General features: G+C 53.3%; 1 protein-coding gene across 1 annotated transcript in view; it reads right to left on the bottom strand.

The window, feature by feature from the left end:
* LOC144490273 (uncharacterized) overlaps nt 1–24,683 on the bottom strand; it is a 24,838-nt gene extending 155 nt beyond the window's left edge. Inside the window, exons 1-7 of the mRNA XM_078208055.1 lie at nt 24,606–24,683; nt 21,907–22,362; nt 15,321–15,417; nt 13,663–13,840; nt 13,069–13,242; nt 8,260–8,329; nt 1–927 (exon numbers count right to left, since the gene is read on the bottom strand). The exon at nt 1–927 is cut by the window's left edge and continues 155 nt beyond it. Coding sequence (XP_078064181.1) covers nt 8,275–8,329; nt 13,069–13,242; nt 13,663–13,840; nt 15,321–15,417; nt 21,907–22,362; nt 24,606–24,683 — 1,038 coding nt within the window. The 3' untranslated portion in view covers nt 1–927; nt 8,260–8,274. The remainder of the gene's footprint in view (nt 928–8,259; nt 8,330–13,068; nt 13,243–13,662; nt 13,841–15,320; nt 15,418–21,906; nt 22,363–24,605) is intronic.
* Between the last annotated feature and the right edge of the window lie 1,991 nt (nt 24,684–26,674).

Below are 26,674 nucleotides of genomic sequence, written 5' to 3' on the forward strand. Positions count from 1 at the left end.
GAGAGAGAGAGCACGGACATGTGAGGGAGGGGAAAATCGAGCCCTGGGAACATAAGCTGGCAGCTGTGAGGTGAAGGGGAATTTTGGTTGGAGCAGAGAAGACTGAGGGGCGACCTGATCGAGGTGTTCAAGATTATGAGAGACACGGACAGAGTGGATAAGGAGCAGCTGTTCCCCTTAGTTGAAGGGTCAGTCACGAGGGGGACACAGGCTCAAGGTGAGGGGCAGGAGGTTTAGGGGGGATGTGAGGAAAAGCTTTTTACCCAGAGGGTGGTGAGGGTCTGGAATGCGCTGCCTGGGAGGGTGGAGGAGGCGGGAGGCCTCACATCCTTTAAAAAGTACCTGGATGAACACTTGGCTCATCATCACATTCAGGGCTCTGGGCCAAGAGCTGGGAAGTGGGGTTAGGTGTTTCTAATGGGTCGGTGCAGACTCGATGGGCTGAAGGGTCTCTTCTGCGCTGTGAGATTCGGTGAAACCTCAGTTGGAGGCAGCTCCTGGGAGTTGGGAGGACTGATTCTGCCTGGTGAGTGGGTGGACAGGAACACAACGGGCCAATGCTGAGTTGTGGGGTCGAGTTTGGTATATCTGGGGTTGGGGGGGGAGGCGGATAGGTCACCGCGCTATCCGGTCCTGACAGGGGCAGCCCCGCAGAGGGGTGCGATCGGTGCTTGCAGGGGCTGAATGGGAGGAGGAGTGGGGGGGGGGAAGAGGAGGGGGGTCTCCCATCGTGCCCGCCCGTGTGAACCAGACGTTGGGGTCTCCCGGTTGACAGAGGTGGGACTGATGTGCGTGTGTGTGTGTGTGGGTGTGTGTGTGGGTGTGTGTGTGTGTTCAAATGCAGCAGAGCAACCTGATTGGCTTCCATCCATCTAGTAGCGTCCTGCAAGTGATTAAACTCCACGAAGGCGAACCCACGGCTTTGACCTGGAGACAGCATTCAAATACAGACGGAGTGTGTTAGTTCATCACAGTAAAACACGGCAGCCTTTGCCACAGCACAATCAGAAACCCCCTGTTTGCACGGGCAAGCTACACGCATTGGGGGGAGGGGGTGGGTGGGGAATAGAGAAACGCACCCTGACACAACACAGACAGACAACAACAACCACCGCACACCGTGCCCCACCCCCGGAGCGAGGTACGATCACCAAGAGGGGGCGGTTCCGATTACGGCAGGGGCGCGCCGTGAGGCTGAGCTGTGGCTGAAACCCCAGCCCGACCGGGAAAGTGCGGCGAGGAGCCCCCCCCCCCCCCCCCCCTCCCCCACTACCCTGCGAAGGACAGACTGTCACTCAGCCTCCCCCTGGATATAACACTGAGGCCATACCACCTGGCCACGTCACACAACACAGCAAGGGGAGCCAGGGGGGTGGGGTTGAAGGGGCAGGGTTAATCTACATTGGAGGGTGAGGGGAGGGGGGGGCTCACCTCAAACTCCAGCAGTCAGTCACCTCTCACCCTCTAGGCAATGGCTAATGTCATGATCCCGCGCTGATCTATCTGGGAGTGTGGGGGTTATATTACTGGACTAGTAATCCAGGGTACGGGAGTGTGGGGGTTATATTACTGGACTAGTAATCCAAGGTACGGGAGTGCGGGTGTTATATTACTGGACTAGTAATCCAGGGTACGGGAGTGTGGGGTTATATTTCTGGACTAGTAATCCAGGGTACGGGAGTGTGGGGGTTATATTACTGGAATAGTAATCCAAGGTACGGGAGTGCGGGTGTTATATTACTGGACGAGTAATCCAGGGTACGGGAGTGTGGGGTTATATTTCTGGACTAGTAATCCAGGGTACGGGAGTGCGGGGGTTATATTACTGGACTAGTAATCCAGGGTACGGGAGTGCGGGGGTTATATTAATGGACTAGTAATCCAGGGTACGGGAGTGCGGGGGTTATATTACTGGAATAGTAATCCAAGGTACGGGAGTGTGGGGTTATATTACTGGACTAGTAATCCAGGGTACGGGAGTGTGGGGTTATATTACTGGACTAGTAATGCAGGGTACGGGAGTGTGGGGTTATATTACTGGACTAGTAATCCAGGGTACGGGAGTGTGGGGTTATATTACTGGACTAGTAATCCAGGGTACGGGAGTGCGGGGTTATATTACTGGAATAGTAATCCAGGGTACGGGAGTGCGGGGGTTATATTACTGGACTAGTAATCCAGGGTACGGGAGTGTGGGGGTTATATTACTGGACTAGTAATCCAGGGTACGGGAGTGTGGGGTTATATTACTGGAATAGTAATCCAGGGTACGGGAGTGTGGGTGTTATATTACTGGAATAGTAATCCAGGGTACGGGAGTGTGGGTGTTATATTACTGGACTAGTAATCCAGGGTACGGGAGTGCGGGGTTATATTACTGGAATAGTAATCCAGGGTACGGGAGTGTGGGGTTATATTACTGGAATAGTAATCCAGGGTACGGGAGTGTGGGGGTTATATTTCTGGACTAGTAATCCAGGGTACGGGAGTGCGGGGGTTATATTACTGGACTAGTAATCCAGGGTACGGGAGTGTGGGGTTATATTACTGGAATAGTAATCCAAGGTACGGGAGTGTGGGGTTATATTACTGGACTAGTAATCCAAGGTACGGGAGTGTGGGGTTATATTACTGGACTAGTAATCCAGGGTACGGGAGTGTGGGGTTATATTACTGGAATAGTAATCCAAGGTACGGGAGTGTGGGGTTATATTACTGGACTAGTAATCCAGGGTACGGGAGTGCGGGGTTATATTACTGGACTAGTAATCCAGGGTACGGGAGTGTGGGGTTATATTACTGGACTAGTAATCCAGGGTACGGGAGTGCGGGGTTATATTACTGGACTAGTAATCCAGGGTACGGGAGTGCGGGGTTATATTACTGGAATAGTAATCCAGGGTACGGGAGTGCGGGATTATATTACTGGACTAGTAATCCAGGGTACGGGAGTGCGGGGTTATATTACTGGAATAGTAATCCAAGGTACGGGAGTGTGGGGTTATATTACTGGACTAGTAATCCAGGGTACGGGAGTGCGGGGGTTATATTACTGGACTAGTAATCCAGGGTACGGGAGTGTGGGTGTTATATTACTGGAATAGTAATCCAAGGTACGGGAGTGTGGGGTTATATTACTGGACTAGTAATCCAGGGTACGGGAGTGCGGGGGTTATATTACTGGACTAGTAATCCAGGGTACGGGAGTGTGGGGTTATATTACTGGACTAGTAATCCAGGGTACGGGAGTGTGGGGGTTATATTACTGGACTAGTAATCCAGGGTACGGGAGTGTGGGGGTTATATTACTGGACTAGTAATCCAGGGTACGGGAGTGCGGGGTTATATTACTGGACTAGTAATCCAGGGTACGGGAGTGTGGGTGTTATATTACTGGAATAGTAATCCAAGGTACGGGAGTGTGGGGTTATATTACTGGACTAGTAATCCAGGGTACGGGAGTGCGGGGGTTATATTACTGGACTAGTAATCCAGGGTACGGGAGTGTGGGTGTTATATTACTGGAATAGTAATCCAAGGTACGGGAGTGTGGGGTTATATTACTGGACTAGTAATCCAGGGTACGGGAGTGCGGGGGTTATATTACTGGACTAGTAATCCAGGGTACGGGAGTGCGGGGTTATATTACTGGACTAGTAATCCAGAGTACGGGAGTGCGGGGTTATATTACTGGACTAGTAATCCAGGGTACGGGAGTGCGGGGTTATATTACAGGACTAGTAATCCAGGGTACGGGAGTGTGGGGTTATATTACTGGACTAGTAATCCAGGGTAAGGGAGTGTGGGGTTATATTACTGGACTAGTAATCCAGGGTACGGGAGTGTGGGTGTTATATTACTGGAATAGTAATCCAAGGTACGGGAGTGTGGGGTTATATTACTGGACTAGTAATCCAGGGTACGGGAGTGCGGGGGTTATATTACTGGAATAGTAATCCAGGGTACGGGAGTGTGGGGGTTATATTACTGGAATAGTAATCCAGGGTACGGGAGTGTGGGGTTATATTACTGGACTAGTAATCCAGGGTACGGGAGTGCGGGGGTTATATTACTGGACGAGTAATCCAGGGTACGGGAGTGTGGGGTTATATTACTGGACTAGTAATCCAGGGTACGGGAGTGTGGGGGTTATATTACTGGAATAGTAATCCAAGGTACAGGAGTGTGGGGTTATAATACTGGACTAGTAATCCAGGGTACGGGAGTGTGGGGGTTGTATTACTGGACTAGTAATCCAGGGTACGGGAGTGTGGGGGCTATATTACTGGACTAGTAATCCAGGGTACGGGAGTGTGGGGTTATATTACTGGACTAGTAATCCAGGGTACGGGAGTGTGGGGTTATATTACTGGAATAGTAATCCAGGGTACGGGAATGTGGGGTTATATTACTGGACTAGTAATCCAAGGTACGGGAGTGTGGGGTTATATTACTGGAATAGTAATCCAAGGTACGGGAGTGTGGGGTTATATTACTGGACTAGTAATCCAGGGCACGGGAGTGTGGGGTTATATTACTGGACTAGTAATCCAGGGTACGGGAGTGTGGGGGCTATATTACTGGACTAGTAATCCAGGGTACGGGAGTGTGGGGGTTATATTACTGGACTAGTAATCCAGGGTACGGGAGTGCGGGGGTTATATTACTGGACTAGTAATCCAGGGTACGGGAGTGTGGGTGTTATATTACTGGAATAGTAATCCAAGGTACGGGAGTGTGGGGTTATATTACTGGACTAGTAATCCAGGGTACGGGAGTGCGGGGGTTATATTACTGGACTAGTAATCCAGGGTACGGGAGTGTGGGTGTTATATTACTGGAATAGTAATCCAAGGTACGGGAGTGTGGGGTTATATTACTGGACTAGTAATCCAGGGTACGGGAGTGCGGGGGTTATATTACTGGACTAGTAATCCAGGGTACGGGAGTGCGGGGTTATATTACTGGACTAGTAATCCAGAGTACGGGAGTGCGGGGTTATATTACTGGACTAGTAATCCAGGGTACGGGAGTGCGGGGTTATATTACAGGACTAGTAATCCAGGGTACGGGAGTGTGGGGTTATATTACTGGACTAGTAATCCAGGGTAAGGGAGTGTGGGGTTATATTACTGGACTAGTAATCCAGGGTACGGGAGTGTGGGTGTTATATTACTGGAATAGTAATCCAAGGTACGGGAGTGTGGGGTTATATTACTGGACTAGTAATCCAGGGTACGGGAGTGCGGGGGTTATATTACTGGAATAGTAATCCAGGGTACGGGAGTGTGGGGGTTATATTACTGGAATAGTAATCCAGGGTACGGGAGTGTGGGGTTATATTACTGGACTAGTAATCCAGGGTACGGGAGTGTGGGGTTATATTACTGGACGAGTAATCCAGGGTACGGGAGTGTGGGGTTATATTACTGGACTAGTAATCCAGGGTACGGGAGTGTGGGGGTTATATTACTGGAATAGTAATCCAAGGTACAGGAGTGTGGGGTTATAATACTGGACTAGTAATCCAGGGTACGGGAGTGTGGGGGTTGTATTACTGGACTAGTAATCCAGGGTACGGGAGTGTGGGGGCTATATTACTGGACTAGTAATCCAGGGTACGGGAGTGTGGGGTTATATTACTGGACTAGTAATCCAGGGTACGGGAGTGTGGGGTTATATTACTGGAATAGTAATCCAGGGTACGGGAATGTGGGGTTATATTACTGGACTAGTAATCCAAGGTACGGGAGTGTGGGGTTATATTACTGGAATAGTAATCCAAGGTACGGGAGTGTGGGGTTATATTACTGGACTAGTAATCCAGGGCACGGGAGTGTGGGGTTATATTACTGGACTAGTAATCCAGGGTACGGGAGTGTGGGGGCTATATTACTGGACTAGTAATCCAGGGTACGGGAGTGTGGGGTTATATTACTGGACTAGTAATCCAGGGTACGGGAGTGTGGGGTTATATTACTGGAATAGTAATCCAGGGTACGGGAGTGTGGGGTTATATTACTGGACTAGTAATCCAAGGTACGGGAGTGTGGGGTTATATTACTGGAATAGTAATCCAGGGTACGGGAGTGTGGGGGTTATATTACTGGACTAGTAATCCAGGGCACGGGAGTGTAGGGTTATATTACTGGACTAGTAATCCAGGGTACGGGAGTGTGGGGGTTATATTACTGGACTAGTAATCCAGGGGACGGGAGTGTGGGTGTTATATTACTGGAATAGTAATCCAGGGCACGGGAGTGTGGGGTTATATTACTGGACTAGTAATCCAGGGTACGGGAGTGTGGGGGTTATATTACTGGACTAGTAATCCAGGGCACGGGAGTGTGGGGTTATATTACTGGACTAGTAATCCAGGGTACGGGAGTGTGGGTTTATATTACTGGACTAGTAATCCAGGGGACGGGAGTGTGGGGTTATATTACTGGACTAGTAATCCAAGGTACGGGAGTGTGGGTGTTATATTACTGGACTAGTAATCCAGGGTACGGGAGTGTGGGGTTATATTACTGGACTAGTAATCCAGGGGACGGGAGTGTGGGGTTATATTACTGGACTAGTAATCCAGGGTACGGGAGTGAGGGGGTTATATTACTGGACTAGTAATCCAGGGTACGGGAGTGCAGTTCTATTGAGAACTCTCTGGGTAACAAGGGGTCAGCAATGAGCTTTAACACTGATCCCCGGATCGCCAAGGATGAAACAGTCCAGCAGCAATCACCTTCGCTTGGGAAGGAGTCCCACATTCTTCCCCACTCCCCGTGGGAGCGAGTCCCACATTCTCCCCTCTCCCCGTGACTGCGAGTCCCACATTCTCCCTCACTCCCCGTGGGAGCGAGTCCCACATTCTCCCCCACTCCCCGTGGGAGCGAGTCCCACATTCTCCCCCACTCCCCGTGGGAGCGAGTCCCACATTCTCCCCCACTCCCCGTGGGAGCGAGTCCCACATTCTCCCCCACTCCCCGTGGGAGCGAGTCCCACATTCTCCCCCACTCCCCGTGGGAGCGAGTCCCACATTCTCCCCCACTCCCCGTGGGAGCGAGTCCCACATTCTCCCCCACTCCCCGTGGGAGCGAGTCCCACATTCTCCCCCACTCCCCGTGGGAGGGAGTCCCACATTCTCCTCCACTCCCTGTGGGAGCGAGTCCCACATTCTCCCCCACGCCCCATGGGAGCGAGTCCCACATTCTCCCCACTCCCCGTGGGAGCGAGTCCCACATTCTCCCCCACTCCCCGTGGGAGCGAGTCCCACATTCTCCCCCACTCCCCGTGGGTGCGAGTCCCACATTCTCCCCCACTCCCCGTGGGAGCGAGTCCCACATTCTCCCCCACTCCCCATGGGAGCGAGTCCCACATTCTCCCCCACTCCCTGGGTGAAGACGTTTCTCCTGAATTCCCCCAGGGTTGGATTGATTAGTGACTGCCTGATATTGACGGCCCCCCGAGTTCTGGTCTCTCCCCCGACCCTATTGAAACCCCCCTCACCATTTTAAAGAATCACCCCCTGAGCCTCTTTCTTTCCAGAGGAAAGAGCCACCCCCCCCCGACCAGGTTATTCAATCTTTCCTGACAGTTACAAGCTTTCAATTCTTGCCTCATTTTGAAAATCTTTTATTTTCTGCACCGACTGAGCTGACAGCGTGAGACAGGCGGGCATCGTTTCCCACTGCCTCCCTGTTCTCCGTTTGAGATATGGAGGGCAGAACGTTTCATGGTTTTCCAGGAGCTGGGCCTGTTCCGTTTAACGCCAGCGCTCCTGCCTTCACGCAGAACAAATTCCGGGATTATGAAAGGGAAGAGGGTGGGACGACAATGCTTGAGAATCCTGGGAGAGCCACGCTGGGAGACAAGACAGTGGAAACAGAAAGAGACAACCACAACAGAACAACCTGGAGACAGGGGCCGGAGGAGGGGCATCATTCGAGCAAGCTAAACCAGACCGTGACACTGGCTGGGGGAAAGAATTTCAAAGTGTTCTTCTTACAGGACAAGGCCGAACGTCCGATGGCCGGACCCTTCCCCGTGCGACGGCTGTTCCAAACTCAACCACGCCACGCCAACCTCAGTCTGTTTGACAACTCGGCGAGGGGGGCGCCCGATGATCGTGGGGGTCCCGGAGTGAGCCGGGACGGAGGAGAGGGAGGGCTGCAGAGAGAGAGAGAGAGAGAGGGCGGGGTGGGGGGGGCGGGGATGCCAGAGTTTGAGAACATCCCGGTAAAACCCACAACAGATTCTCACCTGAGGATTTGTTTCTCATGAGACGTACTTCCCGAGGCTGGTATCCGGCATATTGCAACTGCACTCGGATCTGGAAGGAGACAGGAGAGAAGCAAACTCTAGTGGCCCCTATCATCAATGCCTTTCCCTCCAATTCACTCTTTTCACACTCACACAAGCTGCCTGCAGGCAGCATTCACTGACAGAGACTGATCTCTAAAGCTCCCTCTACACTGTCCCCATCAAACACTCCCAGGACAGGTACAGCACGGGGTTAGATACAGAGTAAAGCTCCCGCTACACTGTCCCCATCAAACACTCCCAGGACAGGTACAGCACGGGGTTAGATACAGAGTAAAGCTCCCTCTACACTGTCCCCCATCAAACACTCCCAGGACAGGTACAGCACGGGATTAGATACAGAGTAAAGCTCCCTCTACACCGTCCACATCAAACACTCCCAGGACAGGTACAGCACGGGGTTAGATACAGAGTGAAGCTCCCTCTACACTGTCCCCATCAAACACTCCCAGGACAGGGAGTAATATTTATTAATGATCTGGATGAGGGTATAGTTGGGTGGATTAGCAAATTTGCTGATGACACCAAAGTCGGTGGTGTGGTAGACAGTGAGGAAGGGTGTCGTAGTCTGCAGGAAGACTTAGACAGGTTGCAAAGTTGGGCCGAGAGGTGGCGGATGGAGTTTAATGCGGAGAAGTGTGAGGTAATTCACTTTGGTAGGAATAACAGTTGTGTTGAGTATAGGGCTAACGGGAGGACTTTGAATAGTGTGGAGGAGCAGAGGGATCTAGGTGTATGTGTGCATAGATCCCTGAAAGTTGGGAATCAAGTAGATAAGGTTGTTAAGAAGGCATATGGTGTCTTGGCGTTTATTGGTAGGGGGATTGAATTTAGGAGTCGTAGCGTTATGTTGCAACTGTACACAACTCTGGTGCGGCCGCACTTGGAGTACTGTGTGCAGTTCTGGTCCCCACATTACAGGAAGGATGTGGAGGCTTTGGAGAGGGTGCAGAGGAGGTTTACCAGGATGTTGCCTGGTATGGAGGGGAGATCCTATGAGGAGAGGCTGAGGGATTTGGGATTGTTTTCGCTGGAAAGGCGGCGGCTAAGAGGGGATCTTATTGAAACATATAAGATGATTAGAGGTTTAGATAGGGTGGATAGTGATAGCCTTTTTCCTCTGATGGAGAAATCCAGCACGAGGGGGCATGGCTTTAAATTGAGGGGGGGTAGTTATAGAACCGATGTCAGGGGTAGGTTCTTTACCCAGAGGGTGGTGAGGGATTGGAATGCCCTGCCAGCATCAGTAGTAAATGCGCCTAGTTTGGGGGCGTTTAAGAGATCCGTAGATAGGTTCATGGACGAAAAGAAATTGGTTTAGGTTGGAGGGTCACAGTTTTTCTTTTTAACTGGTCGGTGCAACATCGTGGGCCGAAGGGCCTGTTCTGCGCTGTAATGTTCTATGTTCTATATTCTAGGTACAGCACGGGGTTAGATACAGGGTAAAGCTCCCTCTACACTGTCCCCATCAAACACTCCCAGGACAGGTACAGCACGGGGTTAGATACAGAGTAAAGCTCCCTCTACACTGTCCCCCATCAAACACTCCCAGGACAGGTACAGCACGGGGTTAGATACAGAGTAAAGCTCCCTCTGCACTGTCCCCATCAAACACTCCCAGGACAGGTACAGCACGGGGTTAGATGCAGAGTAAAACTCCCTCTGCACTGTCCTCCCGTCAAACACTCCCAGGACAGGTACAGCACGGGGTTAGATACAGAGTAAAGCTCCCGCTACACTGTCCCCCATCAAACACTCCCAGGACAGGTACAGCACGGGATTAGATACAGAGTAAAGCTCCCTCTACACTGTCCCCATCAAACACTCCCAGGACAGGTACAGCACGGGGTTAGATACAGGGTAAAGCTCCCTCTGCACTGTCCCCATCAAACACTCCCAGGACAGGTACAGCACGGGGTTAGATACAGAGTAAAGCTCCCTCTACACTGTCCCCATCAAACACTCCCAGGACAGGTACAGCACGGGGTTAGATACAGAGTAAAGCTCCCTCTACACTGTCCCCATCAAACACTCCCAGGACAGGTACAGCACGGGGTTAGATACAGAGTAAAGCTCCCTCTACAGTGATCCCATCAAACACTCCCAGGACAGGTACTGCACGGGGTTAGATACAGAGGAATGCTCTCTCTACACTGTCCCCATCAAACACTCCCAGGACAGGTACAGCACGAGGTTAGATACAGAGTAAAGCTCCCGCTACACTGTCCCCATCAAACACTCCCAGGACAGGGACAGCCACGGGATTCGATACAGAGTAAAGCTCCCTCTTCACTGTCCCCATCAAACACTCCCAGGACTGGTACAGCACGGGGTTAGATACAGAGTAAAGCTCCCTCTACACTGTCCCCATCAAACACTCCCAGGACAGGTACAGCACGGGGTTAGATACAGAGTAAAGCTCCCTCTACACTGTCCCCATCAAACACTCCCAGGACAGGTACAGCACGGGGTTAGATACAGAGGAAAGCTCTCTCTACACTGTCCCCATCAAACACTCCCAGGACAGGTACAGCACGGGGTTAGATACAGAGTAAAGCTCCCTCTACACTGTCCCCATCCAATGCACGATTACAAGGTTCTGTGCTTTGTCCACTCAGCTATCAGGAGCAACATGAAGATTCAGCCTCACTGAGAGTGGATTGGAGTCAGGTGTTGTGTGTACAGTCCCCTCCTTGCCTGTTTGCTTCAATGAACTGCGGCCCAGCAGCCAAATAAACAGAGGCTTCAGGCCTGATGTGAATCTGACCAGAGCATCCAGTCAGCACTGGAAGGAGAATGGGGCCGATACAGCCACACATTCCGGCTGACGGTGGGGTCTTGAGGGAAAGACATTCACTGCATGGTGTGTCTGCGGGAGGGATAGAGCGATGGGGGGAGGGATAGAGCGATGGGGGGGGAGGGATAGAGCGATGGGGGGGAGGGATAGAGCGATGGGGGGGAGGGATAGAGCGATGGGGGGGAGGGATAGAGCGATGGGGGGGAGGGATAGAGCGATGGGGGGGAGGGATAGAGCGATGGGGGGGGGGAGGGATAGAGCGATGGGGGGGGGAGGGATAGAGCGATGGGGGGGGGAGGGATAGAGCGATGGGGGGGGGAGGGATAGAGCGATGGGGGGGAGGGATAGAGCGATGGGGGGGGAGGGATAAAGCGATGGGGGGGAGGGATAGAGCGATGGGGGGAGGGATAGAGCGATAGGGGGGAGGGATAGAGCGATGGGGGGCGGAGGGATTGAGCGATGGGGGGCGGAGGGATTGAGCGATGGGGGGGAGGGATAGAGCGATGGGGGGGGGGAGGGATAGAGCGATGGGGGGAGGGATAGAGCGATGGGGGGGGAGGGATAGAGCGATGGGGGGGGAGGGATAGAGCGATGGGGGGGGAGGGATAGAGCGATGGGGGGGGAGGGATAGAGCGATGGGGGGGGAGGGATAGAGCGATGGGGGGGAGGGATAGAGCGATGGGGGGGAGGGATAGAGCGATGGGGGGGGAGGGATAGAGCGATGGGGGGGGAGGGATAGAGCGATGGGGGGGAGGGATAGAGCGATGGGGGGGAGGGATAGAGCGATGGGGGGGAGGGATAGAGCGATGGGGGGGAGGGATAGAGCGATGGGGGGGAGGGATAGAGCGATGGGGGGGAGGGATAGAGCGATGGGGGGGAGGGATAGAGCGATGGGGGGGAGGGATAGAGCGATGGGGGGGGGAGGGATAGAGCGATGGGGGGGGAGGGATAGAGCGATGGGGGGGGAGGGATAGAGCGATGGGGGGGGGGGAGGGATAGAGCGATGGGGGGGGAGGGATAGAGCGATGGGGGGGGGAGGGATAGAGCGATGGGGGGGGGAGGGATAGAGCGATGGGGGGGAGGGATAGAGCGATGGGGGGGGAGGGATAGAGCGATGGGGGGGGGGAGGGATAGAGCGATGGGGGGGGAGGGATAGAGCGATGGGGGGGGGAGGGATAGAGCGATGGGGGGGGGAGGGATAGAGCGATGGGGGGGAGGGATAGAGCGATGGGGGGGAGGGATAGAGCGATGGGGGGGAGGGATAGAGCGATGGGGGGGAGGGATAGAGCGATGGGGGGCGGAGGGATAGATCGATGGGGGGGGAGGGATAGAGCGATGGGGGGGAGGGATAGAGCGATGGGGGGCGGAGGGATTGAGCGATGGGGGGCGGAGGGATAGAGCGATGGGAGGCGGAGGGATAGATCGATGGGGGGGGAGGGATAGAGCGATGGGGGGGAGGGATAGAGCGATGGGGGGCGGAGGGATTGAGCGATGGGGGGCGGAGGGATTGAGCGATGGGGGACGGAGGGATTGAGCAATGGGGGGTAGGGATAGAGCGATGGGAGGGAGGGATAGAGCGATGGGGGGGGGGAGGGATTGAGCGATGGGGGGGAGGGATAGAGCGATGGGGGGGAGGGATAGAGCGATGGGAGGGAGGGATAGAGCGATGGGGGGGGAGGGATAGAGCGATGGGGGGGGGAGGGATAGAGCGATGGGGGGGAGAGATAGAGCGATGGGGGGGGGAGGGATTGAGCGATGGGGGGGAGGGATAGAGCGATGGGAGGGAGGGATAGAGCAATGGGAGGGAGGGATAGAGCGATGGGGGGGAGGGATAGAGCGATGGGAGGGAGGGATAGAGCGATGGGGGGAGGGGAGGGATAGAGCGATGGGGTGGGAGGGATAGAGCGATGGGGTTGGAGGAAAGAAGCTGGAGCTCGTTCTGTCTCACATACATCGTTCTCGCTGGCGGACTGAGGCAGCATTCGGAGCATGATGATCTTGCTGGCTTTCTCCTCGCCAGACTCACTCCTGTAGTCCTGGTCCCTGTAGTCACCATCGCCCGGGAAGCTGAAGGGCTCCTCTGCATTCTCATAGCTTTTATAACTGTCGCTGTCCTCTCTGTATTCCTGCACAGGGCCACAGGGTTCGTGTCAGACACAATACTACAGGTGGGGACGATCGATATCGGTGCACTACCCCCCGCACACTCGCGCCCCGCACTACCCCACCCACTCCCCCGCACCCCACACTCCCCCACCCACTCCCCCACCCACTCCCCCGCACCCCACTCTCCCCCACGCACTCACCCCCCGCGCGCCCCGCACTCCCCCCCCCCCCCCGCGCGCCCCGCACTCCCCCGTGCCCCGCACACAGGCGCTCCCTGCATGCACCCACTCCCCGCACCCCACATGCACCCACTCCCCGCACCCCACATGCACATCCTGCAAATGTGACATGTCACCCTGGGCTGTTCTGATGAGCCCCCTCCTTGGGCAGTGGCGGGGAACGGGGATCAAACCCCAGCAGCCACACACATCAGACATTACCTCAGACTGTTCGTAGCCCCTGTACTCCTGCTTCCCGTACTCATTACTCCCGTCACATTCATATTCCCGATCATAGGATCGGTAATCCATGTCTCTGTAGTCGTGATCCCGTGGCTCTGACTGCTCCTCTTTACTGCGGTCACTGCCGTAGCGACCCATTCGCTCACCCCGACTTGCACTGCAATCAGAAAGGTCGGCATAAGATCCACTTCATAGAAACATCGAAACCAGAAGCAGGAGGAGGCCATTCGGCCCTTCGAGCTGCTCCACCATTCATTTTGATCACGGCTGATCATCGAATTCAATATCCTGATCCCCCCCCTTCCCCCCATATCCCTCGATCCCTTTCGCCCCAAGAGCGATATCTAATTTCTTCTTGAAATCACACAACGTTTTGGCCTCAGCTACTTTCTGTGGGAGTGAATTCCACACATTCACCACCCTCTGGGTGAAGAAATTTCTCCTCCCCTCAGTTCTAAAAGGTTTCCCCCTTCTCCTCAAACTATGACCCCTAGTTCTGGACTCCCCCCACCATCGGGAACATTCTTTCTGAATCCACCCTGTCGAACCCTGTTAGAATTTTATAAGTTTCTATGAGATCCCCTCTCACTCTTCTAAACTCCAGTGAATATAATCCTAACCCACTTAGTCTCTCCTCATATGACAGACCCCAGGAATCAGCCTGGTAAACCTTCGCTGTGCTCCCTCTATAGCAAAGACATCCTTCCTTGCTACGGAGCGGGGTGGAGGGGTTAGACACATCTCCCATCTCCTGCAACCCTTGCCCCGTAGAGAGACTCTTGCGCAGCTCCCTACCCCACCGCAGGAACAGGAGGAGGACATTCAGCCCCTCTCTCTCTCTCTCTCTCTCTCGAGCCTGTTACACAGGAACAGGAACAGGAGGAGGACATTCACCCTCCTATCCTAACTCCATCTCCCTGCCTCGGTTCCTCAACCCTCAATCCCCCCCCCCCAACTTTACCCAACAGAAACCTCTCAATCTGGGGTTTGAAATTTCCAATCGCCCCCTCCAGCCTCAACATCTTAATTTTGATGAGGGAGAGAGAGTTCCGGATTCCCATTCCCCTTTGTGTGAGGAAGTGCTTCCTGACATTCCTCCGCCCCCCCCGCCCCCCACTTCCAGGACAGCTGGCCTCTCATTTTAACCTTCTGCCCCCCCCCCCCCCGCCCTCCTCGTTCTGGACCCCCCTTCCGTCACCAGAGGAAAGAGTTTCTGTCAACCCTATCGAATCCTTTAATCATCTTAATGCCCCCTCGATCAGATCACCCCCTCAATCCTCGACACTCGAGGGGAGGGAGCTTCGACTGTGTGACCTGCCCTCGAGATTTAACCCTTTCAGACCCCTCGGGAGAGTTTGGGTGGTGCACTGCCGCACTCTTTCCCAGAGGGGTGGTGCCCAGAACAGCACACGGTGCTCCTGATGAGCCCCAGCCAGAGCCTGGACATGTCTTTGACACTACGCCTGACTGCAGCTTTCCAGTCAGCAGCTCATGGGGCAGTGGGAGTCCAGTTACTGTGTCCCTGCTCTGTGTGCTCTCCATCCCAGGAAGCTCAGAGGAGCAGCAGCAGTTACAAGGCGGAGACGATGAATTAAGCGGTACGTTGTGTGAAGGCAGGAGAAGCCTGTTCACATTACCGTTTGTCGTATTCCATCGCCAGTTCCCAGGCAGTGCGCACACAGCCAGGAATATCCAGATGTCCAGCAGCTGTCTCAGTCTCTCCTGCAGCTCCTCCTGCAAAACACAACAAGCTTTGTTCATTCTCCCCAACCTAGCAATCCAACCTTCACAGCAAAAACACAAGCAGCGTACACACTCGTGCACACACTCCCTCCGACCTGCGCACTCCCTCCGACCTGCGCACTCCCGCGCCCGTACTCCCCCCGTGCTCGCACTCCTGCCCGCGCCCACACTCCCTCCCGCCCGTGCCCGCACTCCATCCCTCCCGCGCCCTCCCTCCCATGCGCGCTCCCTCCCTCCCGCCCGCACTCCCTCCCGCCCGCGCTCCCTCCCCCCCGCCCGCGCTCCCTCCCCCCCCGCCCGCGCTCCCTCCCCCCCGCCCGCGCTCCCTCCCCCCCGCCCGCATACTCCCTCCCTCGAGCCTGCGCCCCCTCCCCCCGCGCCCCCTCCCCCCGCGCCCCCTCCCCCCGCGCCCCCTCTGCCGCCCGCACCCGCACCCCCTCCCACGCTCCCTCCCTCCCCCACCTGCGCTCCCTCCCGCCAGCACTCCCTCCGTCCCACACGCACATTCCCTCCTGCGAGCCCGCACTCCCTCCTGCGCCCGCCTGCGCGCTCACTCCCACCCGCTAGAATTTTATAAGTCTCTATGAGATCCCCCCTCATTCGTCTGAACTCCAGTGAAAACAATTGTAACCGAATCAATCTCTCCTCATACACCAGTCCCGCCATCCCCGGAATCAGCCTGGTAAACCTTCGCTGCACTCCCTCGACAGCAGGAACATCCTTCCTCAGAAAAGGAGACCAAAACTGCTCACAATACTCTAGGTGTGGCCTCACCAAGGCCCTGTATAATTGCAACAACACATCCCTGCTCCTGTACTCGAAACCTCTCACAATGGAGGCCAACATACCATTTGCCTTCTTTACCGCCTGCTGCACCTGCATGCTTACCTCCAGCGACTGGTGCACAAGGACACCCAGGTCCCGCTGCACACTCCCCTCTCCCAGTTTACAGCCATTCAGGTAGTAATTTGCTTTCTTGCTTTTGCTTCCAAAGTGAATAACCTCACACTTATACCTGCAGAGTGGCTGGAAGGGGAAATCCTAGCTGCAGTGGAACCCTTTTGAGTAATACCCACAAAAATATCAAAATGACCGATGTTACGAAGTCGCTGTCTCTCCTGGGAAGCAGAGATGCTGACAAACAACACGTCATTCGCTGTTCTGTTACACACATAACAACCAGAATGGGTGCTTCCATACCGAGGGAGCACCGTGCCATCGGAAGGTCAGTGCCGAGGGAATGCTGCCCTGACGAAGCCGGGGACTTCTCCGCAGTGCCCCGTGGCCGGAATTTAGCTGCCAATTAACACGATTGAAATAAAAGGCATCAGTTTTGACATTAACACATTACTGTTCGCTGGAACGTGCTTAGCAATGTCTCTGCAGTACGTCTCTGGCAGTGAAACACTCCAGGAGATAGTGAGGTGGCGAAATCTGCCGGAAAGCAAGCCGCCTCCCCTTCCTCACCCTCGCGCCCGGGTGAATCATTCATCGGGGTCTCCGTGCAGACGGCAGCTCTACCTCAACAGAGGGTCCGCGTAATGGGGGGCACCACCTCAAAACCAGCAACAGTCGTCCTCCGACAGGAATACAACTTCCCCAAACTTGCTCTCAATCCTTCTCTTGATTCTCTGCGATATCGGTGGCGAACCTTCGCTGTCCAAACCCGGAGCCCCGTCGGTCGCCAAGATGCGCCTTTCAGAAGCGCTGCAGAGCGAGCGCTGGAAAACGAGATTAGGACGGACCGATGCTCGATGGCTGGCGCCACTCGACCCATCGAATCGGGAAGCAGATGCTATCCCGGAACAGCGCCCCATCCCCCAACAAAACTGCGCCCTCAACACTAGCCACTCAGCCCATTGGGGTGGGGAGGGCAAGCACGGACCCCTGTCGGCCACACGTGGGGGGAGGAGAGGGAGCGGCCGTGATGCCATTCAGTCCCTCCTGACCCTCTTATCCCCTTGGGGGGGAAAGGAAACCTCCACTCCCTCTTCTTTAGATTGTATCTATTGCCCCAAAATTTCAAATATGGGGGTTTTTTAAATCCCCCCTACAACTTGGGGAGGATAAATTTGATTCAAAAAATACTTTTAATTCCCACACGCCACAAGGATAAAATTGATTTTAAAAAACTTTAATTCCTCCATGCACAAAATGAGAATAATTGATATTGAATAGAAGTTGTACAAGACATTGGTAAGGCCACACTTGGAATACTGTGTGCAATTCTGGTCACCCTATTATAGAAATGATTTTAACTAGAAAGAGTGCAGAAAAGATTTTCTAGGATGCTACCGGGACTTGATGGTTTGAGTTATAAGGAGAGGCTGGATAGACTGGGACTTTTTTCCCTGCAGCGCAGGAGACTGAGGGGTGATCTTATAGAGGTCTATAAAATAATGAGGGGCACAGATCAGCTAGATAGTCAATATCTTTTCCCAAAGGTAGGGGAGTCTAAAACTAGAGGGCATAGGTTTAAGGTGAGAGGGGAGAGATACAGAAGTGTCCAGAGGGGCAATTTTTTCACACAGAGGGTGGTGAGTGTCTGGAACGAGCTGCCAGAGGTAGTAGTAGAGGCGGGTACAATTCTGTCTTTTAAAAAGCATTTAGACAGTTACATGGGTACGATGGGTATCGAGGGATGTTTGATTTGATTTATTGTCACATGTATTGGGATATAGTGAAAAGTATTGTTTCTTGCATGCTATACAAAGCATACCGTTCATAGAGAAGGAAAGGACAGGGTGCAGAATGTAGTGTTACAGTCATAGCTAGGGTGTAGAGAAAGATCAACTTAATGCAAGGTAAGTCCATTCAAAAGTCTGACAGCAGCAGCAGGGAAGAAGCTGTTCTTGAGTCGGTCGGTGCGTGACCTCAAACTTTTGTATCTTTTTCCCGACGGAAGAAGGTGGAAGAGAGAATGTCCGGGGTGCGTGGGATCCTTGATTATGCTGGCTGCTTTTCCGAGGCAGCGGGAAGTGTAGACAGAGCCAATGGATGGGAGGCTGGTCTGCGTGATGGATTGGGCTACATTCACAACCTTTTGTAGTTCCTTGCGGTCTTGGGCAGAGCAGGAGCCCATACCAAGCTGTGATACAACCAGAAAGAATGCTTTCTATGGTGCATCTGTAAAAGTTGGTGAGAGTTGTAGCTGACATGCCAAATTTCCTTAGTCTCCTGAGAAAGTAGAGGCGTTGGTGGGGCTTTCTTAACTATAGTGTCGGCATGGGGGGGACCAGGACAGGTTGTTGGTGATCTGGACACCTAAAAACTTGGAAGCTCTCGACCATTTCTACTTCGTCCCCGTTGATGTAGACAGGGGCATGTTCTCCTTTACGCTTCCTGAAGTCGATGACAATCTCCTTCATTTTGTTGACATTGAGGGAGAGATTATTGTTGCCGCACCAGTTCACCAGATTCTCTATCTCATTCCTGTTCTCTGTCTCGTCATTGTTTGAGATCCGACCCACTACGGTGGTGTCGTCAGCAAACTTGAAAATCGAATTGGTGGGGAATTTTGCCGCACAGTCATAGGTGTATAAGGAATATAGTAGGGGGCTGAGAACACAGCCTTGTGGGGCACCGGTGTTGAGGATGATCGTGGAGGTGGTGTTGTTGCCGACCCTTACTGATTGTGGTTTGAGTTAGGAAGTTCAGGATCCAGTCACAGTGGGAGGTGCCAAGCCCCAGGCCACGGAGTTTGGAGATGAGTCTCGTAGGAATAATGGTGTTGAAGGCTGAGCTGTAGTCAATAAATAGGGAGTCTGACATCGGTGTCCTTGTTATCCAGGTGTTCCAGGATTGAGTGCAGAGCCAGGGAAATGGTGTCTGCTGTGGACCTGTTGCGGAAGTCGGCAAACTGTAGTGGATCCAGGTTGTCCGGGAGGCTGGAGTTGATTCGTGCCGTGACTAACCTTTTGAAACACTTCATAATGATGGATGTCAGAGCCACCGGCCGATCGTCATTAAGGCACGCTGCTTGGTTTTTCTTAGGTACCGGGATGATGGTCGTCTTCTTGAAGCAGATAGGGACCTCAGATTGTTGTAAAGAGAGGTTGAAGATGTCTGTGAATACCCCCGCCAGCTGATCTGTGCAGGATCCGAGTGCTCGTCCGGATATCCCATCCGGGCCAGTCGCTTTCCGTGGGGTGACCTTCAAGAAAGCTGCTCTGACATCTGCAATGGTGACCTCAGATACAGGTTCATCCAAGGCTTCCAGGGTGGAGGGCATGCTCTCACTGACCTCTTGTTCAAAACGGGCATAGAATGCATTGAGCTCATCAGGGAGGGGTGTGTTGGAGCCGGCGATTTTACATGCCTTCATCTTGTAGACTGTTATGTCTTGCGGACATTGCCATAGTCAGCAGGAGTCCGTGTGGCTGGCCTGGGACTCTAGCTTGGTCTAGTGCTGTCTTTTGGCATTTTTGATGGATCTCCTTGGATCGTATCTGGCTTTCTTGTATCGGTCAGTGTCGCCTGACTTGAACGCCTCAGAACTGGACTTCAGCAAGCAGTGGGTATCCCTGTTCATCCATGATTTCCGAATGGGGAACACACGGATTTGCTTCTTTGGCACACAGTCTTCTCCACACTTACTGATGAAGTCAGTTACTGTAGTGGCGTACTCGTTCAGGCTGGTCGCAGAGTTTTTAAATACTGACCAGTCCACTGACTCCAAGCAGCCCCGTAGGAGATCACCCGATTCCTCAGACCAACATTGCACAACTTTATGCTCCAGATATCCACTCCATCTGACGAAGGAGCAGCGCTCCGAAAGCTAATGGCATTTGCTACCAAATAAACCTGTTGGACTTTAACCTGGTGTTGTTAAAACTCTTACTGTGTTTACCCCAGTCCAATGCCGGCATCTCCACATCATGAGCAGAAAGTTGCCAGTGTTGCTACGTCTGGACACCACAAGGTGTTGATTAGGAAGCAGACCCTACCTCCCCTAGCCTTGCCTGAGGCCGCTGTGTGGACCATTCGATGGATTGAGAAGCCCTCTGGTTGTCCGGTGAAGCAGGAGTGAGCCGCGTCTCCGTGAAACAGAGCACACAGCACTCCCTCAGTTCTCTTTGGAAAGTGAGTCTGGCTCTAAGTTTGTCCAGCTTGTTTTCCAGAGATTGGACATTTGCAGTAAGCTGGGGAGGGGGGCCTTGGGACCACCTTGTTTCAATCTCACCTGCAGACCTGCACGTTTCCCACGCTTCCTGGAGTGATATGGGCCGAACGCGGGCAATTGGGACGATCGCAATGGTAAAAACTGGGCGGCACAGACAAGTTGGGCTGAAGGACCTGTTTCCATGCTTTAAACCTCTGACTCTAAAAATAATCATTTTAATTCCACCACACACACGGAGGACAAAGTTGATTTAAAAAAGCTTTTGATCCCAATGAAGATAAGATTGATAATAAAAATACTTTTAATTTACCCCACACACACAATGAGGATAAAATTGATTTTAAAATACTTTTAATTTACCACACACACACGAGGATAGAATTGTCTGTATCGCGCGTAAGAAACAATATTTTTCAGTGTACTGATACATGTGACAATAATAAATCAAATCAAAATTGATATAAATAATACTGTTAACCCTCCCCGCACACACAATGAGGATAAAATAATATATTTTTAATCCTCCCAATGAGGGTAACATTGATGAAAATAATACATTTAAAGAGTGGAGAAGGGATAGAGGCAGATTCGCCCCCGCCCCGGGCAGAGGGGGATATTGGAGGCAGATTTGCCCCCACCCCGGGCAGAGGGGGATATTGGAGGCAGATTCGCCCCCACTCCAGGCAGGGGGGGGATATTGGAGGCAGATTCGCCCCCACCCCGGGCAGAGGGGGGGATATTGGAGGCAGATTCGCCCCCACCCCGGGCAGGGGGGGATCTTGGAGGCAGATTCGCCCCCACTCCAGGCAGGGGGGGATATTGGAGGCAGATTTGCCCCCACCCCGGGCAGGGGGGGATCTTGGAGGCAGATTCGCCCCCACTCCAGGCAGGGGGGGGATATTGGAGGCAGATTCGCCCCCACTCCAGGCAGGGGGGGATATTGGAGGCAGATTCGCCCCCGCCCCGGGCAGAGGGGGGGATATTGGAGGCAGATTCGCCCCCACTCCAGGCAGGGGGGGATATGGTCAGTCTGGGCTGTCGCTGTGGGGGGGGTTTATTGGTGAAGCTGCAGCTTCTCCCTCAGCGTGCGGCACGGTGGCACAGTGGGTTAGCGCTGCTGCCTCACAGCGCCAGGGACCCGGGTTCGATTCCCGGCTCGGGTCACTGTCTGTGCGGAGTCTGCACGTCCTCCCCGTGTCTGCGTGGGTTTCCTCCCACAGTCTGAAAGACGTGCAGGTTAGGGTGCATTGGCCGTGCTAAACTCTCCCTCAGTGTTACCCAAACAGGAGTGTGGAGACTGGGGGATTCTCACAGTAACTTCATTGCAGTGTTAATGTGACACTAACAAACAGACTCACCTCCCGGGAGCTGCTGCCTCCGCCTCTGCCGGATGGATGGAGGGAGATGAATGGATGCGATGGGGCTGAGGGTGGGTGGGGGGTTGTTCCCACTCTCTCCCGCTGCCGATCAGCCGCTTTCTGCCGCTCTCCCCGGACTATGGCGGGCTTTCTCTGCCCTCTCCCCGTCCCCGCCGCCGCTCGGGCCGCGCTCACAAGATGGCGGCCAAGCGCCGCCGAGCTTCTTCCCCGGAGCTGCCTCGCGCCCGCCTCCCATTGGCTCAGCCCCGCTCCGGCTCCCCATTGGCTCAGCCCCCCGCCCGCTCCCGCCTCCCATTGGCTCAGCCCCGCTCCGGTTCCCCATTGGCTCAGCCCCGCGCCCGCTCCCGCCTCCCATTGGCTCAGCCCCGCGCACGCTCCTGCTCCCCATTGGCTGAGCGCAGAGCTCTCCGGCGATTGGCTGAGCCCCGCGCCCGCCTCCCATTAAGAAGTCTCACAACTCACAGGTCCAACCCCGCCTCCCATTGGCAGAGCCTTGCCATTCACCTATTGGCGTTTCTCCGCCCCCTACTCAATATGCAGAAATAGACCCCGCCCCTACTCAATATGCAGGAATAGACCCCTCCCCTACTCAATATGCAGGAATGGACCCCGCCCCTACTCAATATGCAGGAATAGACCCCGCCCCTACTCAATATGCAGGAATAGACCCCTCCCCTACTCAATATGCAGGAATGGACCCCGCCCCTACTCAATATGCAGGAATCGATCCTACTCCTCAATATCATAGAAATCATAGAAACCCTACAGTGCAGAAGGAGGCCATTCGGCCCATCGAGTCTGCACCGACCACAATCCCACCCAGGCCCTACCCCCACATATTTTACCCGCTAATCCCTCTAACCTACGCATCCCAGGACTCTAAGGGGCAATTTTTAACCTGGCCAATCAACCTAACCCGCACATCTTTGGACTGTGGGAGGAAACCGGAGCACCCGGAGGAAACCCATGCAGACACGAGGAGAATGTGCAAACTCCACACAGACAGTGACCCAAGCCGGGAATCGAACCCAGGTCCCTGGAGCTGTGAAGCAGCAGTGCTAACCACTGTGCTACCGTGCCGACCCCTACTCAATACGCAGAAATAGACCCCGCCCCGACTCAATATGCAGGAATAGATCCCTACCCTACTCAATATGCAGGAATAGACCCCGCCCCCTACTCAATATGCAGAAATAGACCCACCCGCTACTCAATATGCAGGAATAGACCCACCCCCTACTCAATATGCAGAAATAGACCCACCCGCTACTCAATATGCAGGAATAGACCCACCCCCTACTCAATATGCAGAAATCAACCCTGCCCCTACTCAATATGCAGAAATAGACCCCGCTCCTACTCAATATGCAGGAATAGACCCCGCCCCGACTCAATATGCAGGAATAGACCCTGCCCCTACTCAATATGCAGGAATAGACCCCACCCCTACTCAATATGCAGGAATAGACCCCGCCCCTACTCAATATGCAGGAATAGACCCTGCCCCTACTCAATATGCAGGAATAGACCCCACCCCTACTCAATATGCAGGAATAGACCCCACCCCCTACACCATACGCAGAAATAGACCCCGCCCCTACTCAATATGCAGGTATAGACCCCGCCCCCTACTCAATATGCAGGAACAGGCTCAGCTTTGGTAATGTTCTCCTCGAACTAGGCAGAATCAGCAGGATAACACATTGCATGTGTGTCGTCAGGGCCATTCAGAAAGGTCATTTTTTCTCTGTCCCCTTTCTTATTCATTGGCCTTAGCTCCTCCTCTGTCAAGCAGTCCTCCTCTTCACCAGCCTCCCATCCATTGACTCTGTCTACACTTCCCGCTGCCTCGGGAAAAGCAGCAGCATAATTAAGGACCCCCCACGCACCCCGGACATTCTCTCTTCCACCTTCTTCCGTCGGAAAAAAGATACAAAAGTCTGAGGTCACGCACCGACCGACTCAAGAACAGCTTCTTCCCTGCTGCTGTCGGACTTTTGAATGAACCTACCTTGCATTAAGTTGATCTTTCTCGACACCTTAGCTATGACTGTAACACTACATTCTGCACCCGCTCCTTTCCTTCTCTATGAACAGTATGCCTTGTCTGTATAGCACGCAAGAAACAATACTTTTCACTGTATGTTAATACATGTGACAATAATAAATCAGATCAAACCAGCTCCTGCAGCTTACAGCTTCAGCTCTGTCATTGGGGGCACAGTAGACCGATACTTCCACTCCTCAATCTCTTTTTTGAGACCACACATGTTGATTCATCTACTTTTTTCTTCAGGTCAGGTGAGCTTCAAAGAACACCTTGAAGTCTCCAACCCGACTAGTAACAACACACAACAGATTGTGTTCCTGGGTGTCAGAACCCATTTCAACCTGGCTTCAAGAGATCACTGTGGCAATTACACTGCTGCAAAAACCACTGTAAGTTACTTGAACACCAGTTGTGCACGGTACAATTTCACTGGATATCCACATCTGTCCAGACTGAATGGATTCTTTATGCCAACTTTGACAAAGGGTCATCTGGACTCGAAACGTCAGCTCTTTTCTCTCCTCACAGATGCCGCCAGACCCGCTGAGATTTTCCAACGTTTTCTCTTTTGGTCTTTATGTCAACAGTTCATTTTAGTTGATGGTACAATTTTGCCAAACAGTCTTACTTCATGCTGTTGTCCTTCCCTTTGATGCACAGTAGACCGATACTTCCACTCCTCAATCTCTTTTTTGAGATCACACATGTTGATTCATCTACACTTTCCTTCATGTAGATGGATGAGCAGTTTTTGACCATCCTGAACAAAGAACAATACAGCACAGGAAACAGGCCCTTCGGCCCTCCAAGCCCGCGCCGCTCATGTGCCCAACTAGACCATTCGTTTGTATCCCTCTATTCCCAGTCTGTTCATGTGGTTATTTAGATAAGTCTTAAACGATCCCAGTGTGTCCGCCTCAATCACCTTGCTTGGCAGTGCATTCCAGGCCCCCACCACCCTCTGTGTAAAATACGTCCCCCTGACATCTGTGTTGAACCTTGCCCCCCTCACTTTGAACCCGTGACCCCTTGTGTTCGTCACCACCGACCTGGGAAAAAGCTTCCCACTGTTCACCCTATCTATGCCCTTCATAATTTTATACACCTCTTTTAGGTCGCCCCTTATCCTCCATCTTTCCAGGGAGAACAACCCCAGTTTACCCAATCTCTCCTCATAGCTAAGGGTTTTTTTAAAAAAAGGGCGGCATGGACAAGTTGGGCCGAAGGGCCTGTTTCCATGCTGTAAACCTCTCTGACTCTATTTCTTATCCACTTCCTGTTTCATCACACACTGTGCCACTTTTAAATGTTGTCCATCCAACTCATCTGCCCTTTTCAACCTTTCCCTAAAATTTGACACGTAGTTGGGCGGCACGGTAGCACAGTGGGTTAGCGCTGCTGCTTCACAGCGCCAGGGACCCTGGTTCGATTCCCGGCTTGGGTCGCTGTCTGTGTGGAGTTTGCACATTCTCCTCGTGTCTGCGTGGGTTTGGTCCGGTTGGTATGGTATGGTGGGAAGATCGTATGAGGAAAGGCTGAGGGACTTGAGGTTGTTTTCGTTAAGAGAGAAGGTTAAGAGGTGACTTAATAGAGGCATACAAGATGGTCAGAGGATTAGATAGAGTGGATAGTGAGTGCCTTTTTCCTCGGATGGTGATGGCTAGCACGAGGGGACATAGCTTTAAATTGAGGGGTGATAGATATAGGACAGATGTTAGAGGTAGGTTCTTTACTCAGAGAGTAGTAAGGGCGTGGAATGCCCTGCCTGCAGCAATAGTGGACTCGTCAACATTAAGAGCATTCAAATGGTCATTGGATAAACATATGGATGATATTGGAATAGTGTAGATTAGAGAGGCTTTAGATTGGTTTCACTGGTCGGCGCAACATCGAGGGCCGAAGGGTCTGTACTGCGCTGTAATGTTCTATGTTCTATTTGGCCCATCGAGTCTGCACCGACCACAATCCCACCCAGGCCCTATTCCTGTAACCCCACATATTTACCCCTCTAATCCCTCCGACACTAGGGTCAATTGAGCACGGCCAATCAACCTAACCCACACATCTTTGGATTGTGGGAGGCACGGAGCACCCGGAGGAAACCCACGCAGATACGGGGAGAAAGTGCAAACTCCACACAGACAGTGACCCGAGGCCAGAATTGAACCCGGGTCCCTGGCGCTGTGAGGCAGCAGTGCTAACCACTGTGCCACAGATACTCTTTCCTTGGGTAGAAAGGTCAAGTGCTTGGGGAAAAAGTTTAAGGTGCGTGGGGAAAGGTTTAGAGGAGATGTGCGAGGTAAGTTTTTTTACACCGGGGGTGGCGAGTGTCTGGAACGCGCTGCCCGGGGAGGTGGTGGGAGCAGGTACGATCGCGACATTTAAGGGGCAACTGGACAAATCCATAAATAGGATGGGAATGGAAGGGTACGGACTCCGTAAGTGCATATGGTTTTAGTTGAGTTAGGACAGCATGGTCAGCACAGGCTTGGAGGGCCGAAGGGCCTGTTCCTGTGCTGTACTTTCCTTTGAAAGTAGATTTTAATCCTGCAAACAGCCCCCAGTTATAATCCAGGTCAGAAGTGGGAAAGAGAGACACAAAACCGGCTTGAAAACCAGCTTCTGAAACTGAACCAAACTGAAAGGGCGGCACAGTAGCACAGTGGTTAGTACAGTGGTTAGCACTGCTGCTTCACA

Source organism: Mustelus asterias, unplaced genomic scaffold (genome assembly GCF_964213995.1).
Source record: "Mustelus asterias unplaced genomic scaffold, sMusAst1.hap1.1 HAP1_SCAFFOLD_3099, whole genome shotgun sequence".
NCBI lineage: Eukaryota > Metazoa > Chordata > Chondrichthyes > Carcharhiniformes > Triakidae > Mustelus > Mustelus asterias.